The sequence below is a fragment of the Accipiter gentilis genome, chromosome 31 (assembly GCF_929443795.1).
Source record: "Accipiter gentilis chromosome 31, bAccGen1.1, whole genome shotgun sequence".
In the NCBI taxonomy this organism is placed as follows: Eukaryota; Metazoa; Chordata; class Aves; order Accipitriformes; family Accipitridae; genus Astur; species Astur gentilis.
Genome location: NC_064910.1, coordinates 16866128 through 16883338, shown reverse-complemented (window position 1 = coordinate 16883338; position 17211 = coordinate 16866128). Strand labels below are relative to the sequence as shown.

The following is a 17211-nucleotide window of genomic DNA, read 5'->3' as shown; positions in this document are numbered from 1 at the left end:
CCCCAGGCTGATTTTCCAAGTGATCCTGTACATCTAGAAGGCCTTTTATTTAGGGGTGTTCACCTAGTAAATTCACAGTTAATGAAATACACATAACCAAGAGCCTCCCACTACACTTTTAGAAATGTCTTTTACCTTCTTTTCTGACAAGTCATGATCCAGCTCATCTTCAGAATCATCCTCACTCTGCTGCTGCTGCTGCTGCTCCTGCATGTCCTTCATTTTAATCAGCAGCTCTGCCTTCGGTGCAGATGTGCTGTAGTAAGTAGAATTGGTTGTCAGGGAGATGGCAGACGGCGTGCTCTGCTCCTCTTTCCTGGTAAAAAGTCAAAACTTTCATTAGCTGCTTGACACCCTAATCGCTGAAAAGAAAGGACAACCTTTTAAAGCCATCATTTCACCAAGCAAGCAGGTAAGCCAGAAAGAAAGCCATTACCTATGGAAATAGGATAAATAAATACTAGTTGTGAAGAAAATTTCTATGAACTCAATGCATGCCCACCAAAAGCTAAAACTGGAGTAGTGCAGAAGACCTTCCACCATTACAATGAGTGAAATTGGACCTAAGATATCTCAGCTGGAAACAAAACGTAAAGTTACATTATACTAAGAAGTGCAAACACCTCAGTATCAGAGAGAGTATCCTTTCAGACTGCCAAATGTGAGCTACTACAACGTAGTATGGAATTACACATTAACTTCTCAAGAAGGCTACAACTTAATTTGATAACTCATATCAAGAAAACAAAAGACCCACAGAACATCAACATAGATGGAATTTAATGGAATTAATACCTTTTCTTATTTTGTTCTCATTCACTTCCAGGAAATGCCTCATGCTCACTTCAAGATGTCTTTGTAAATTTTCATCACATAAAAAAGGCTAAAATATTATTCCTTCTCTATCCAATTACTAAACCGGATGATCTTGGTAAAATATCTCATCACTGTGAAATGGGAGAAGTTAATTATTCCTTAAGTTCTCACACAAACAGTTTTCAACCGGGTCTCAGGAAACTTTTCATACTGTACAACACTATTTTTTCTGTCATCAATGCTATCCTCAGCAGTATTATGCTTGACTGGTATTCTAATGGAAAAGTCTCAGAAAAGGCCCAAACCTCAACAGTAGGAAGAGCTTCAGCACCCTAGGAAAACTGACACAATTTGGACAGAAGCCTACAAGGAACCACTGGCCTACAGAAAGTAATACTCACTTCTCCTCTGAAATTTTCGGAGAAGGAACTTTTGGCAGGAGCTTCCTGCGCTGCTGAGCTTCTTCTAGGAGGTGTTCATCTTTAGGGAATATTCCAACCATCAGATCCATTGTTGTTTTTATTTTCACATTGGGATCTAGTATGTCTGCTAGAGATTTATCTCTTCCCACAATCTCTCTAGCTAGTTCCTCTGACTTCCAGTCTTCAAAGGTCTTCTCTTTGGCCTTTACATAGCTGACTGCTGGCGTGGCAGCACTGCTGTCCTTCAAGTTGCTCCCAGGTTCTTGAGCTGGTTGAGGGTCAGCGGATTTGGTTCTGGCTTCTGGCTCTGGCTCTACACCTTGCCTGGTGTAAGCACAGAAACGTGAATAGGATTGCTCAGAAGTGCTGAGTGTTTTAATTTGGTCCTTTTCCAAACCACTGGGTAAAGCTGGAGGCTCCATAGTACTGACAAGACTTTGCCGACTCTCTTTCTCTGCGCTGCTCTCAGAATGAACTATCTTTATGGGAACCATTTTCACCGTAGTATTGTTGTCTATCACCCTTTCAATTCTGGAAAACAAGGAAAATTCATCTTTAGAAATGGAAGAACCTTACATCTCAGTTCTTATCTGCAAATCAGAGCGGAAGCCCAAAGACGAAAAAAGGTAGATAAGAGATCTAGGTAATGGAATATTCCTTGCACTGTGTCTGAAACCCTAAATCTACATGTTTTCTTTTCTGCCCACACATTTTAGATAGTATTAGTGCATTTGTAAGTAATCCTGACATCAGCCTTGCACAATACTCACATTATGGGACTTCTGTTTGTTTCCATGAACATGAGGGTACAATCTCAGCAGCCAGGCCCCGGATTTGAGCCAGTGCTGCTGAACCTTGTTGCCACACATACAGAGGAAAACATGCCTTGAGCTCAACCTCATTGCCTTACACACATCCAACAGTGTCCTCAGTTTTTGGCCTGACAGGCGGCTTAGCTGCCTGGGGAGTTTGTGATGCCCTCACATCAATTCCCAGCTCTTCCAAGGGAAGAGACAACAGACCAGATGGAAGCATCCTGCAGGCTAGGCCTTTGCTGAGCTACAAGAATAACAAATAATCACACATGGAAAACCTGGAAATAATTCAAAACTTAATTACATGATTAAAAAAATAATCTGTATTTGTAAAATTTCACACAAGATACAGAAGTTTATTAAATAGATCCTACCATAGTGTCCTAGTTTTCTACTTAAAGAAGCAAAAACAGCCACTGAAGAGGATAACACACAATTCTGGACACTCCTTTTAAGGGAAGCTTACAGCAAAAATTCTGTCCTGCATACCACAAAGGGCCACCTTGGACATTACCTAAGGCAAGCTATTTGAAGAGGAGGCTAACTTGGATTTTTAAATTGGACAATAACATGTTAAATAACATTACTGAAACGTCTGTAGTGTATGTAAACCATATAAGAAACTGAAGTCTAGTTTGGTGGTTTTGAGTTTGCAGAAAGTTTAAAATTACTGTCATAATGTGGGTTTGGAAGCTCTACAGCAAGTAAAGGAACATTGCCTACTAGCTAAAATATCTGGTTTCATCTGGCTGGGTAGCTTGCCGCCTTTCAGATAAGTGAGCAAGACATACTACGGCTCTTTTCCTCTAAGCGTGGGTGTGTCGCTTCCCTTAAAAATAAACTTATATTGTGCTGTACTTTTCTTTTGTGGGGAATAGCAAAATCTGTTTGACTTTGTATTTTTCAGAAGTTGTATCTTATATTTTAAAGGTATATTTGCTTCTGAATTAATATGCTGCCTCCCAGTAGGTGTTTACTTTCCTCATGTGCTTTGCGGACTCGCTTTAGCATTCTGATCCAACTTTCAGGGCATGTTTTCCAGCCCATGGTGACACCCCCCCCCCCCTCCAATTCGGTCAGGGTGTTTTCGTTCAAGGTGACTGCCATTTTGAAGAGCTCACTCCCATGTCAGCCACTCAGCCCCAGCTCCCTGCCTGCAGATGTGGGCTCTCCTGCCTGCCTGCCTGCAGCAGAGCTGGGCAGAGGCCTGCCACTGCCCCTTTCTTTTGTTTGTTTTTAAATAAAGCCCAGGCCTTTTGAACTGCACCAGACTGTGAAGAGGAACACGTTTTTTAATTTGGAGGAAATACAAGATGCATGCATAACTGTGTGTGGGACAAATGGAAGAAGTGAGCTGACTGCAATTCTTTACCTAAAATGCCCAGCATCTCTTTTGAGATGCCGAACACATTCCTCTCAGCCTAGTAAAAGATTTTCCAGATACTTAAGGCATCATCAGGTCAACTGATTTCAGTCAGAGCAAAGAGAGTTCAACACCAGGTGCTTCAGAAATTCTCTTTCTGCAATCACTATCCTCCTGATTTCTGAAGGTTTACCATTTGTGGAACTGTGGCATGAAATTTTGCTTTGCAGCTACTCTGCTTGTGGCCATTATGAAGCTTTACTCCAACCATGAGCACAGTCACTCCTTGACTTGAGTGCATGTTTACTGGAAATCTACTGATGCACATCTATTGATGCAGTCTTTATATGTTTATTATTGCTAAACAGTCGTCTTTGGAAATAGCTGGGTTCTGCACACCACCACCATTTCCCTACACTACATTATTCTACCTAAAACACTGCAGGAAACCCTGCACACTCACTCAAGTTTATCTTGTTGATAAACAAGGCACCTTTCTTAAAGGTGAGTAAACAGCCACATGCTGACATCATCAAACATTTGCTGCCCAAAGTATGCAAAATTGGCATGTCCAAAAGCTTATATGCAAGGAGCCAATAGAAGTAATAAGCCAAATCTAATTAATTGCATATTAAGATAAATCTACTTGATGTATTTTACTCCCATGAAATAAATACCATATAGAAGGTTGAGAGGTATGGCCCACATGTCTTTACTCAATAAAACAAGTATGGCAAAAAAGGAATGTAATTATTAACTAAGGACAATACATTATGCACAAACAAGAGCTGTCTGGACTTAATTTTAAATGTTAACAAAAGATTTGCAGGCTAAGTGTATTATCATTCAGATATAGGCATATAATTAGATACACCTCAGTGCTCATTTCAACATTAAAGCTTAGTAAAAAGGAAGGACAAATACAATTAGCTTTCCAGGCATCCTGAGTATCTATGATAAAGCAATACATTAAGGAAGTCGTTACTGTCATCTACCTTTACACATAGATGCCAGGGTTCACATGACATGTTGCACTTTTCATAGTAAATGGTATTATTACTTTATGTTAAAAACACTGCAGGATGAAATCTCATTTTTTTTCCTCCAGTAGTTACAAGAGGAAAAACATCAAGGCATGTTTAGGGGAAAAAAGTGATTCACATTTTCTACGTCATAAGGCACACTGGAAAAGAGCACTGAGTCTGTTCAACTATTTACATTACAGTAGAGAAAAGCTATTGCAACTACTTTTGCTCAGAGAAGCAACCTCTGTATTCATTCAGCTTCGAAGTTTTGTTTTCATTCTTTAACCATGAATTATAGTGCTGAAGGATTTATGAAAACTAAGATGCCTGAGCTTCCTGGAAGAGTTTGTTATCTTGTGGGAGAATAACCTTTTATGATGTTAGCAGCATATGACAGATATAGCAATCAATTAATTTCAGTCTCTTTGTCTAATTCTGAGTTAGTTAATTCTGTCAGTTCTGGGACTGACATTCTCCTGCTGAATCTTCAGCTCACCTCAACACAAATACTGCTGTAGACCCCTCCTGCAGACTACCTGGAGTGCCATGTTTCATCGTAAAAGCAACATGAAAACAGTCATGATTTGACAGTGTACCTTACTGTGCATGCTTTCAAAACAGATGTTCTCACAAAGGATACAGCTTCCTTTCCCACATCTGCTTTGTCCCTGTGCCAATTAATATTCATATATGACACCCAGGCTTACAGTGGAAAATCCATTTGATTCCATCCCTTTCATTTTCTACTAACTACCAGCTGTAACACCTGAGCAGCATCAGTCAACTAAAAGAAACCACAGACCAGTTGAAGGACTTTAATGGTACCAATTGGAATTTCACACAACTCTTAGGTCTCTTTAGGACATGCTGTAATGGTTCATGCTTAATGAACACGAAGGATGTGCTTTTAGTAAAGAAAATGAACAGTCAACCATTAATAAAGTCTAACTAGGCAAAAAGTGTTAATAAAATAGTAAAGGAGTTACATCTAGTACCTGGCTGGGTTCTCATCCTGTACGGACACAGGAGGTTTATCAGTGAGCTTCTGTGGTGCAAACTGAGGAGAAGGGGACCTTGATGTCTCCATGCCAGGTTTTTGAAGATACCGATACTTGGAAGATGATACAGACTCAGACCTAAGGTGCGTTTTTTCTTCTAAGTGCTGACAAACATTCTCCGTGGATGATGCTTGCTGGAGCTGCTGTGGATTAGCGCTCTTCAATTTTCCACTGAAAGCTGCAGGACTCTGACAGAGAGAAGAATGACTGGCAAATACTTCGACAGAGCTGGGGGACGAGGATGGAAAAGGCCGGTTGGGCACTACCAGCAGAGATTCAGAAGAGGTGCCAAGCGATGGCACAGAATTGTCCGGTCGCCTGTATTTATCTCTTTTAGGCGGTGGTGGCCTCTGAGGAGCAGGTCCACGCTTCTTGTTCAGCAGCGCCGGCTCTACCCTATGGTTTTCTTCTCCTTTGCCCCGGGACAGACAGGAGTGGTTCTCATTCAAGGTCTGTGGCTCAGAGCAGGGCAGATGAGGCAGGCTATGATCCTTGCTCTTCTCGTTCACGTTTTCCCGAGTGTATCGGTAATCACTAGGCAATGTCCCAGACCTCCCCCGCCTCTCGTGAGGCAGAACTGTAGGCTCTCGCGCGTGCAAAGGTCTGACAGATGCCTTCCACTTGTGGCCTAAATTCTGGTCCAGCTGATCCCTCTTCTCCTGTGGGTTTTCCCTCAGGGCCCCTGTGTCAGCTTGCCTAGAGAGAAGAACACATCGTTAGTGCACTGCTGATTTACTTCCTTTGGCAAGAGGCCACCACACCAATGCGGGAAGCTTGAACGCTGAGATCACATCCAACATTTAACACCAACTCCTCCAATCTATGGTAACTGTACGTCACAAAAACATCCTCTGATGTATGGGCACACACAGTGTACCTAATCTAACGTGATGAGTCAAAGCATAATGTCAGGCTAAATTAGGGCATGGAGCACCGCAGGAAAAGGCACAACCTTTGGGTAACCTAAGGCACTGCAGTGTGCACGGCATAATTAAATGCACAGCACACCTCAAGTGCTCATGTATATGGCACAGCCAAACATGCAAATGTTGGTAGAAAATAAAACTGTCTCAAGAAGAGGAATCCTAATACTAAAATTTATTTCTCTTCTTGCTTCAGAGTCAGTAGTGTGGAAAAAAAGTTTCTTCTCTATGTGCAAAATTTATACTTCAGTGTCATTTTAAATGTGAATTGAATACCATGAACTTTAATTATGAATCTGGAGGTTGAACTTTTGCATAACTGGTGAAAAATGAAACGAGTGCAAACAAAATGTTTGCTGAAGCTAAAAAACTGGGAAAGGGAAAATGAGTATCTCCTGAAAAAAAGACAGAAAAAGAAATTTAGAAAGGATAATATTTTCCAGTCAGGCTTATTTTAAACTTGAACTTATTTTGCCATGTCAGCACAAATGACAAACAATGGCCAAAAAGGCCTTATCTTAGACAGAAATATTTTTGGGTTTATTCCAATTACACACTCTCTATTTCTCTAGCCAGCAAACAGGCTTTTGCAGCTCCAGGCTTTTGCTTTGCCACAAGACATGTAGCTCATTTGTGCTCACCAGATAAAGACAAATTGGGAAAGAAACAGAAGGCAGAAAAAAAGAAAAGTACCTCTGAAGCCCCAAGAGGAGACAGGTTTGCTCTCTGCTTAAAGGAGGCTGAAGAGACACTGTGAGCTTAGAAAAGAAGCTGCAACAGAGAAGTAAAAGGCTTCAGAGAGCTGCTAATATCATTTCTGCTGCCAGTAGTGCTGGTGTCTGTATTTTGAAGTAGGAACCCTCTAGACATGCACTGGCCAAGCTTTCTTTCGAGGGGACTGAAAGAGGCATCTTTCCCAGCCTATTTGTAAAGTAAGGTTAACTTGAATTTTCAGTGTAAACAGGTTATTAACATTACTGTACCAGTTTTGAGAATAAGTCTATAGGCAGTTAACATCAGTATGAAAACAAAGTTGGAGATAAAATCACATAAAATACATAATAGGTTAAAGGCCATTATTAATTCAAGAAGAAAAAATTTGGAGCAATTACTCACTGCATTACTATTTTAATTAAATTAAAACAAATTTTAAAAATTAAGTTTTGTGGGAAGACAACTGATTAGATGTGGGTTCTACTTTCACACCTGTACAATCAAATTACATTCAAAATTATTTTTTAGTCCTTGGATGTTTTAGCACTTATGGAAAAAAGGTCTAAAATAAATCTGGACATTGTCATTAAACTGCCTGGTGTATGGGATTTTAAATAATTGTCCTTCACACCGATTTTTACATGTCAGTAATAAAATAGCATTGTACTTCCAAGAGAGATGGCTTTTTCACAATTTAATTCCTTAACAGTCACATACACAATCTCTCTCTCTCTCTCATGTGAAGTGTTAAATTTTAAAATTCAATTTTAACAGCTAAATTTTCAATTTAAGATGAATGAGGAGCTGAATATTGTTTAAACTCAGATCTTTTCATATTGCTTTTAACTAAAAGCAGTTGGTTCAGACAATGCCAAGTGATCTGACAAATTCAGAGTCAATTCTGTTTTACAAAGCAGCATTTACTGACTTCTAATTTAACACTAGACGAAGGACGGTTTTGTTAAGTAAAATGATCTAAGGCCAGAAAGACCAAAGCTATTCAGATTTGGTTACATAGCATCTCTAGCGTCAGCTGGTTTTCCCTAGTGAGTTCAATGTAAGCACCAGGCCTGTAAATAGTTCCACTAATTTTAATGGAAATATTTACGGAATGAAGATTGCAGGCCTTAAGTATGAAATAATGTCTTTAAATCAGTGTTTTTCATTGTCTAAATAAGCCGTGCAGAGTGTAATTTTCTCCTAGTTAACCCATGTCAAAAAATTCTTCAGGCCTCTCTATTCACCATCACATACATAAGCCATAACATAGGACAGTATACCAGCTGCACTTAGGTGCACGGAAGAATCAAGGGCATGGCACAAAAAGTCGCAAAGACGTAAATTACATGCACTACCTCAGCCAGTTTGCAAAGTATACATTGAACTTCTCATGCACATCAGGAGCGGGTGTGCTGGTGGAAGCAAACAGGACAGAGTATACCACTTATCTGACAAGTTTACATATCCAAAGCATAGAAGCAAATTTGTTTAATATTACCCTGGCTCAGAAGCAATAAATGCTTTAGTAGTCCTGCCACCTTCCAAAATAAAGGAAATAAAGAATCACAGCACAGAGAAATTTAGAGATGCTACATTTGCAAATGTGGAGATAAAATTCAGAGATTACATACGTGCCTTCATACAGCTTCCACAAAATTAATGAAACGTTTTGCAGTGCCACAGAAAATGGGTCTGAGGAATGGGGGCTACATTCGACACCGAGGCTAATTTGCATTCAGTGTGAGTGGGTCCTCATGCAAAACATGCTTATCACATTATTTTGGAGAGATTTGAGCTTACTGTTCAGAAAGGAGGAAAAGAGAGAAAGCTTCAAGCCCCAGGAGAGCACAGTGACAAGAACCTGCAAAGGTGTTACATTATTATCGATACCAAGAAGTCCACTAAGCTACTTTAAATCTGTTGGTGCTAATGATATGCGCAGGATACAGCTGTTTCAGAAATGAGCCCATAGGATTATACAAGGATAGCGTACCACTGAAAGGAACTCATAATTTGTAACCAAACATCAAAAAGTGAGAGAGACAGAACAGTCATCTGAAAATATTACCACTTCATTCTAGATAACAAACCAGTTGCCATCAAAAACATTAAACTCTAAGTTATCATCAAACCCAAAGCTCCCTCATCCCCATCCCCATGATACAATGCCACAACTATCCAAATGCAAGAGCCTTCCTCATGTAACCAAACCGTGAAGCTCACATCACGTTCCCTATCCCTGGCATGTGATGACATTACAGCTTTGACTGTCAGACGACTTACACCGCTCACTTAACCTGAACTGCAAAGGAAGTGTAATCAACAGACTTAGGCTGTTGATACAAAGTGCCATTCAGTAAGGGCGAGTGTAGTACAGAAGGTGAACGTTAGCCTTTTCTACTGTACCTGCTTTTGGTGTTTAGGTATAGGAGCCTTCATACCTAAAGGAGGACTTCATACCTGACCATTTTGGGCAGAAACCCAAAATATGCTTGTAACTCAAAAAGAAGGAATTGCTTCATTAGAAACCCCAGTCCTCCACATTGTCGAGAAGCTCTCATTTAGAAGTGGGCTCAGCTCTCCCAGAGGAGGACTGTGCGGAGAGACAAGAGGCTGTGCACTCATCAGCCAGGGGAGCTCGGCGGGAGCTCTGCTCTGTGGCTTGCACATTCCACGTAATGGCCACAGCCAGCAAACACACCACCACCACTTACCACCATGGGCGTGGAAATGTGTATCTCCATAACGGCACTACGTATTTTCTACCCAGATGGGCCCGTACATCTCTCAGTGTCTTTCTGGCTCCATTAGCTGGGGGCGTACACACTCATGACTGAAATATAAAGGCTAAGTAAACACTAAGCCAGGTAAATCAACCAAGTCTCCTCCCCAATCTGGACACCCCCAGGGCCCCCAGCAATAACACAACAGGCTATTCTAACAAGCCAGAAACAGGTAACAGTCATGTAAGCTATTACATGCAAGTTAAACCATGGAGAGCTATATATACACACACGCACATTAATAGGAGCCTGCCAGTGGAGTCAGTGAGGAATTACCAAAATGAATCATTATGTATAGATGCCTATCAGAAGGAGAACATTTTTGGTTGCCATAAAAAACAACCCCAAACCACTTTCTTTATTTGCCCCATACTCAGGATTTCACTGAACCTGGACAGAGAGGTAGAATGATCTGATTGAATGTTGTATCTCAATAAATGGAAGTCACTTCGATCGGCTCAATGTGTCTGATTTTTATCTGTATGATTTACAGTTTCTTGAGAATGCTTCAGGCCAAGCCAAACAGTGGCCACAAGACACTGCAACTTTAAAATCCCAGACTAGATAAGCTTTGCAAAAATGCATGAGCCAACATTTGAAAAATGCAACATTTGTTCACGACCTGACCTCTGTGCAAAAGTTTCACCATAAAACATAAGCATAGTTATGTAAGCAACAACATGTCCTGCACTAACTTATTGGCAAAAGAGAGCAAATGGAGTGACTGCTGCTGATTAAGCTTAAATTACTTCTCAAACACTACAAGCTACATTGGAAAACGGTCTTCACACCTGAGAAACTCCTCCATGTAAGTCCTCACCCGACAGTTACAACCACCCCCTCATAATCAAGGCCACAGTTTTGCAGTCCCTTTAAACTGATCTAAATGCAGGTATTTGCCAGAAGAGGCAGTCTCCTTAGTCCTCTCTGATTTTGTCTTCTTGGCCTCTCCATTGTATTAGCAGTTGGAATTGTACAGCCCCACACAAAACTGGATCAAGGAGCTGACCTGGCTCAAAACAGATAATTATGTGGCTTAAAGCAATTGTGAAACACTGTCTTTGCTTATACCAAAACCCTGTTTATAGGCAGAACCCTTGCTGATACACTACTTTTTCAGCTGTGAACTTTACCTGCTGAAACTATGTTTTCATTGTGTATTTGCCTGGCACTTGGCACAGTGGGATCCAAAAGCACTTCCACAACAGTCTACAAATAAAGAGTAGTTTCTTCTACCCAGTATAACTCTGCTTCAGACCACAACAGGATGCTACAAAGTTGCAACAGGATGCATGAGCTTAGATCGTTGGAAATTTAGGAAAAAGTTTAAGGTCTAATCCATATTGATATGGTCAAAGCAATCCAATAGATTCAGGTCACCCTAAAGTAGTCTCTACAAGCACTTCACTTGCATGCAGACATCTTACTTCTAAGGTATCTGAATCCTCATCTGAGTCCCACGTGCTTTTTCTTTCTGAGGCTCCAGGACTCCAAAGATTCTGAAAACCTCAAATTTGCTTTACTACTGCAATGCCAAAGAGACACTGAACCAGAACACCACAATTTGGACATCCAATACAAGGGCAACTGTATTGCCAGTGGTCCATTTTTCTGATGAGCTCTATATCTGCTATCACTACTGAGTCAGTACAGCATGCACTATCCACCATATAGCGACACATGAAGCATATTCCAAAGATGTCCAATGAGAACTTGGAGTACAAAACTACTTAGAAATCTTTAAAGACAAATGTGTAGAATAAAAGACCCTCCAGAAAACAGACCATTTAATCACCGTGATGACTGTACCATAACAATCATTGCAGGAAGAGGCACAGCACTTAAGTCACTACAAAGAAGTAGAGCTGTTCACTGCCTTGGTCTGAAGAGAGAGAGAATGGCAACTAGCATCCCAGAAGCACTACTGAAGCAGAGTCTTAAAATCAAAGCATGTGTTAAGATGAAAAGAATAATGAATGCTGAATTATGAGAAAATGCTCTCAAAAAAGAGAAAGGAAAGAAAGAGAGAAAGGAAAGAAAGAAAGAGAGAAAGGAAAGAAAGAAAGAGAGAAAGGAAAGAAAGAAAGAGAGAAAGGAAAGAAAGAAAGAGAGAAAGGAAAGAAAGAAAGAGAGAAAGGAAAGAAAGAGCAAGGAAAAGAAGATGCCCTGATATACTTCAGAAGACAACTGAAGGTAGAAAACCAGCAAGATAGTTCCCAAAGTATACCCCCTGGCACATCACTGTTACACTACAACCCATTTATCATGATGCGAGTCTTGGTTTTCCAGTACTGTCTCTGAATGCCTGTTAACATTATCTGTGCCCGGATGGCAGCTATCTGTTTAGTCAGTCACACTAAATACAGCTTAGTTGTTGCACCCGATGTGATAAAGCAAAATGTCACTCTAGCTTAACAACCCTTGCATTATCACCTGGCTTTACCACCGAATAAAATATAACAGACGCTGCTCACCAGCCCGTTGATCCCATCAGAATTTCTCTCCTGTCCTACCTGCATGGGTTTTCACCTCACATTCATTCTTTTTCTAAAAATGTTACCTCTCTCCCCATGAAAATCAGCAATAAATTCAACAGACCCACTCTAATTCTGCAGCAGATAAGCAAAGATATGTTGATGGATGAAATGTAGGCCAGTCAATCATGGGTAGCAGCACAACGCATAGGCCTACAGTAAAAATCAAATCCGATTAAAATTAAATTTCTTATAACAGCATAGGAGCCTTTATGCAGAAGGGAAGAAGCTTGTGGGAAAGGGCAGAGGGAGGGATGTTTTTCTTTCCTTACTTCAGAAAATAAAAGCCCCTCCTCCATTCTGCTGCACATCAAAAATCAATGATAAAAGATAATTTTTATGGCTGTATTCTTACTTGCTTTATCTATTGCATGCCTGTCCCAGCACACAGGGGATTGCCTGCATGGAATGAAAATGACTTCTGCTCACTTAAGTCAAGCAGTTAATGCGTTCTGTACTTACACACTAAATTCAATCATCAGAATATCCCAACAGTATAACAAGAGCCATCGTATTACACAAATGGCAACCATTGCAGAGACAAAAGACAATACTTTCCAACACTGCTAACAAGGAAATCAGAGTCACATTAAAAACTCAAACAAAACTGATCATTTTGTCAATTTACTTAAAAAAGCACCCCCTACGTTCCAGTTGCCACTCCTTTGATTTTTTTTTTCATCTAGACTTTTTTTTTCTGATATGCTGTTGCTATTTTCTTGTTGCTATTACTACCGAAAACAGCTGCTTGCAGCTGAACAAAAATTCAGTAACAGAACAGAAGCTATAAAATTAAACACTTCGTGAATAATAGCTAGGTCACCTGGGTTTCTCAGGCAGGCACCAAAATGAACACGTAGCTCATCTCTAAAGGAAAAGAAAAATCCTAAACCAGTTATTTAAATTAATTAGCATGCATATGCACACATTTCAATAGCCATCTTTTCACTCGGAGCCGCACTCACCGCTTGCTTCCAATAGTCACATCCAATTCTCTTACACTCCCAGCTAATATCTCTTGCTGCTGTGGAAAAGGTCTTCGTGCGAGCCTGCACTCACAGTAACAGGCTTGCCAGGAAAACGACAAGATGAAAAGCTCTCGCACCACCCCTAGCCGAGAGGAACCCCGAGCCTGGCACCCCGAGCCACAACAGCAGCACTGCAGCCCTCAGTCCAGAAAACAAGTATTTTCGAAAGGCACTGCCTTCTAATTCCAGTGTACATGATGCCAACTGTGAAAACAAAAGCTGCTAAAAACAGCGCGTGTGTGCGAGCACATGCACACAAAGCATCTTAGCTGGAATTAACTCACGTTTTCCCTCTATTCTCCCAACCCATCAGTGAACAGAGCAGTCAAATATGCTAAGCAAAATAAAATTCTGTACCAAGCATTGCATCGTTCCTAATTTTCTACTGTAGCTTCTGCTGATAGGGACAGAAGACACAGCCTGTACTCAAAGACCTGGAGAACAAAAGAAATACTGTATGAATTAATACTGCAAATTTCTGTTCAGAACTGACAGAAAAAGGTAATTAAGGCGTGCACCTCTAGCTGTTTCTCTCACGCTTTAACACTAAAGACAAAACAATCTTACCGGGATTTACAGCTGTTTACCCATATTCATTGGATATGTGAGCTTTGCATCCTTACAAATGTGCCAGCCAGTTTGAAAGCCTTGCAGAACTGAATCTGTCTCAACCTCTGCGTCTCATTTACTGTAACACAGAGGATTTTCAAAGCCATGCCTCACAACAGCTGGCTTGTTTTTGCCTGCTTCCTATGATTGACAAGTTCATACAAGCTCCGTCAACTTTAACCTTGATAAGTGAAGGCTTGGTCTGTATTGTATGTTACATCATCAGAAACTTCTGACCTCAGGGAAAAGATCTCAGAGACTTCAAAGCTTTTTCCTTCCCCCACACCCCCCCCCGGATTTGGTTATTAAAAAAAAAAGAGATTTTAAAAGTCCTTTAATTTTTTAAAGGGTTTTTCCTTTCATTTGTGAAAATCATGATCTACATTTCAGCAACAACAGTTCCACAAGTTTTAAATATTTAAAATTATTTTAAAAGATCAGTGTGTTACTAGGCTCCTTTCTGAACAATGTTCAAATAACCAAGTCTTTAATTTTAGAGGATCGTCTTCATCAACAGCCCTCCAGCTTGAATTTTTTTGCATGCGTTGTGTGTGCAGGCACTCTCTCTTGCAGGAGATTCTGCAGGGAAAGAACTAAATGCTTCCATGCTGCACGAGCAAATTACCACCCCCACGCTCCATCTTTAGAAACCAAAGGCATTGTGGCCTTCATCAGAGCAAAGCTCAAGCTCCTTTCAATTTTTCTACAAGAATGCATTAAAGACTTAATAGAGAAACTGTGGATAAGGCTTTAATATGTATTAAAAGATCATTTTAAAGGTGACCACTTTAAGAGGAAAATGTTACTTTAACTGCACGCAAAATCACATACAGCGGTTAGATATTATGATACAGCACTGATATCCAGTTAATATCCTCCCCTAAAATTTTCCTATCTCCCCTAAAATTTTTATGTCTCCCACAGCTGTCTATTTGATTTCAAGATAGAGAATGACTTCAAGAAAACTCACCCGTTCACATAATACAACACAACTGGTTAACAGACTGTGGTTAAGTCTGGTTGGCCCATGCAGAGAAATGGAAGTTTTAGCTGTCATATTACTTTTTAGCACAAAACGTTACTCAAATTTACTGGCATAAACAGTCTCCTGCGTGACAGCAAATCATAATCCATGTTGCCTAAGGGCTTATAGCAGAAGGTGAACATTTCACAGGCTAGCTTTTAGTACCAGAACACCATAAAGCCACTCCATATGTTAGAAATATATGAACTGCTGCACTGTGGAGACAAATCAGTCACCTATTTCCAAAGATGCTTTTCATCAAGTAACTTAGGGAAAAATAAAACCCACAATACATCAGTATGTGATGCTTTTATGGGTATAACTGCTGGACACTATATCTTATATTATCTCTGATCTCCCCACTCAACTGTTATCATTAAAATAGCCACAAGAAGATAGCTGGATTTCAAGCGATGCAACAAAAACTTAAGTCTTTAGACAGTTTTCATTCTAATCCTCTTTCCAGGGAAAGCAGTAAAACCAAACCAGAACACAAAAATGGACTAATGCTTACAAATTTATCTCTATTTGTCTCTCCACAAACTTTTTTGCATGCCGTTCCTTTCTCCCACCCCCAGTTTCAGTACCTTCAGAATCACGTCTAGGACTTCTCCCAGTTTCTCACGCTAGGTAACACTTACCTTTTTGGGCAGGGGAGGAAACTTTCCGTAAGAAGAAACTACCCTCCAACACTTCCTTTTATCAGACCATGGTGGCCTCGCATAGCCCTAGCTGTCACTGCATGCACAGTGGAGAACAGATGTGCCAGCAGCAATTAAGCGAACGGAACTTCACTCAGTAATAAGAAGCTGGAAGTAGACAAAAGGGGGTACGTGAGGTGGGGTAGCCACCCTCACATTTAGAAACAGGGATTCAAAATCCACCTAACAGAGGCAGAGGGAGAAGCCACACTTTCAAGGCTGTGGGGAATGAGCAAATTGGATGGGGGAGAAACAGGGCGACGTTACTGTAGCGTACTGTAAACCAAGCACAGGCTTTGGAGACGGTCCAGCACCCATTTAATGACATCCAGCAGCTGCTGCTGAGCCACAGCGGAGCATCACATCGACCTGCAGGACGTGCACCTGACAGCCGCTGGGCTGAGCACCACTAGGAGAGTGCAGAATGGGAAGGCAATGGGAGCAGCCTGCAAGGTTTAGCGCTCTCATTTAGCCACGACCAGTCCTAGATGGCAAAATAATGCATTTAGGATGCTCTTGAAGAACCACCCCTCTCAGCTCAAGCAGCCTGAAAGTTTCAAAATGGACAACAGGAGGAAGAAAAAGGCTGCAAGCGGGACAATTTATCACGCAACTCCTGCCTTGATCCTGAGGTATGAGAAGAATCTGGTTCAAAACATTGCCACTTGAAGAGCTACCCTGTGCCAGTGGCCATATGTATTTAGATTAATCATTCTTGAAAGATCAAGAATCCACACTGTGGTATTTAATTTTGAAAAGGGCATTTACATACATGAGAGGAATATTTTTAAAAGGAAAAAGCCAGATGGTATAATGTTAAGAGAGAAAATGCCACAGAAGATACTATATATGGAACTCAGAGAAAATGCGTTAACACCTACCAAAACCCCCAGAAGACCACCCTTTTTCCTCCCCTCTCTCCATCCCCTCTGAAGGCTGGATTAAACAGTAATTAAAAGGACATCCACCAGAGAAATAATGTCCTACCCAAATGGGGAAAATCCAAAACTATTCTAGCAAAAAAGATGTATAAACACAGTAAGGTAAAAAAAGTGGGGGAAAAAGTGGGGAAAAGGGTGGGAAAGGGGAAGGAAGGGGAGGGAAAAGGGGAGGAATGGGGAGAGGAAGGGGGAGAAGGAAAAAAAAAGAGGAAAAAAGACTGAGGTACAAGTTATTAAAGGTGTTAGGACAAAAAAAGAAAAAAAAAAGGCTCTTTTTTTCAAAACGCAGGTATCTGAGACAGCTTATCGGGCCAAAAGTACAATAGTAAGAATAAGAGGAAAATAAGGCCACAGCAGAAAATTGACAGGGACTCCCCTTCACATTTCCGCGAGCAAAACAAGCCTATGTGGGAATTACTCTCAGATGCTGTCCACCATTAAGTGGGTAGTCACGA

General features: G+C 40.8%; 1 protein-coding gene across 8 annotated transcripts in view; it reads right to left on the bottom strand.

The window, feature by feature from the left end:
- Window positions 1–17211, bottom strand: part of SHROOM2 (shroom family member 2) — a 131511-nt gene that overhangs the window by 12170 nt on the left and 102130 nt on the right. For 3 of the 8 annotated variants that reach the window (XM_049834069.1, XM_049834071.1, XM_049834072.1), the window contains 4 exons: window positions 7116–7193; window positions 5437–6195; window positions 1218–1769; window positions 136–316 (listed from right to left, as the gene is read on the bottom strand). In XM_049834069.1, coding sequence (XP_049690026.1) covers window positions 136–316; window positions 1218–1769; window positions 5437–6195; window positions 7116–7193 — 1570 coding nt within the window. Of the gene's footprint in view, window positions 1–135; window positions 317–1217; window positions 1770–5436; window positions 6196–7115; window positions 7194–8936; window positions 8993–13418; window positions 13611–17211 lie in introns of those variants that run through there. The other 5 variants (XM_049834070.1, XM_049834073.1, XM_049834075.1 and 2 more) reach the window with 4 other exon arrangements.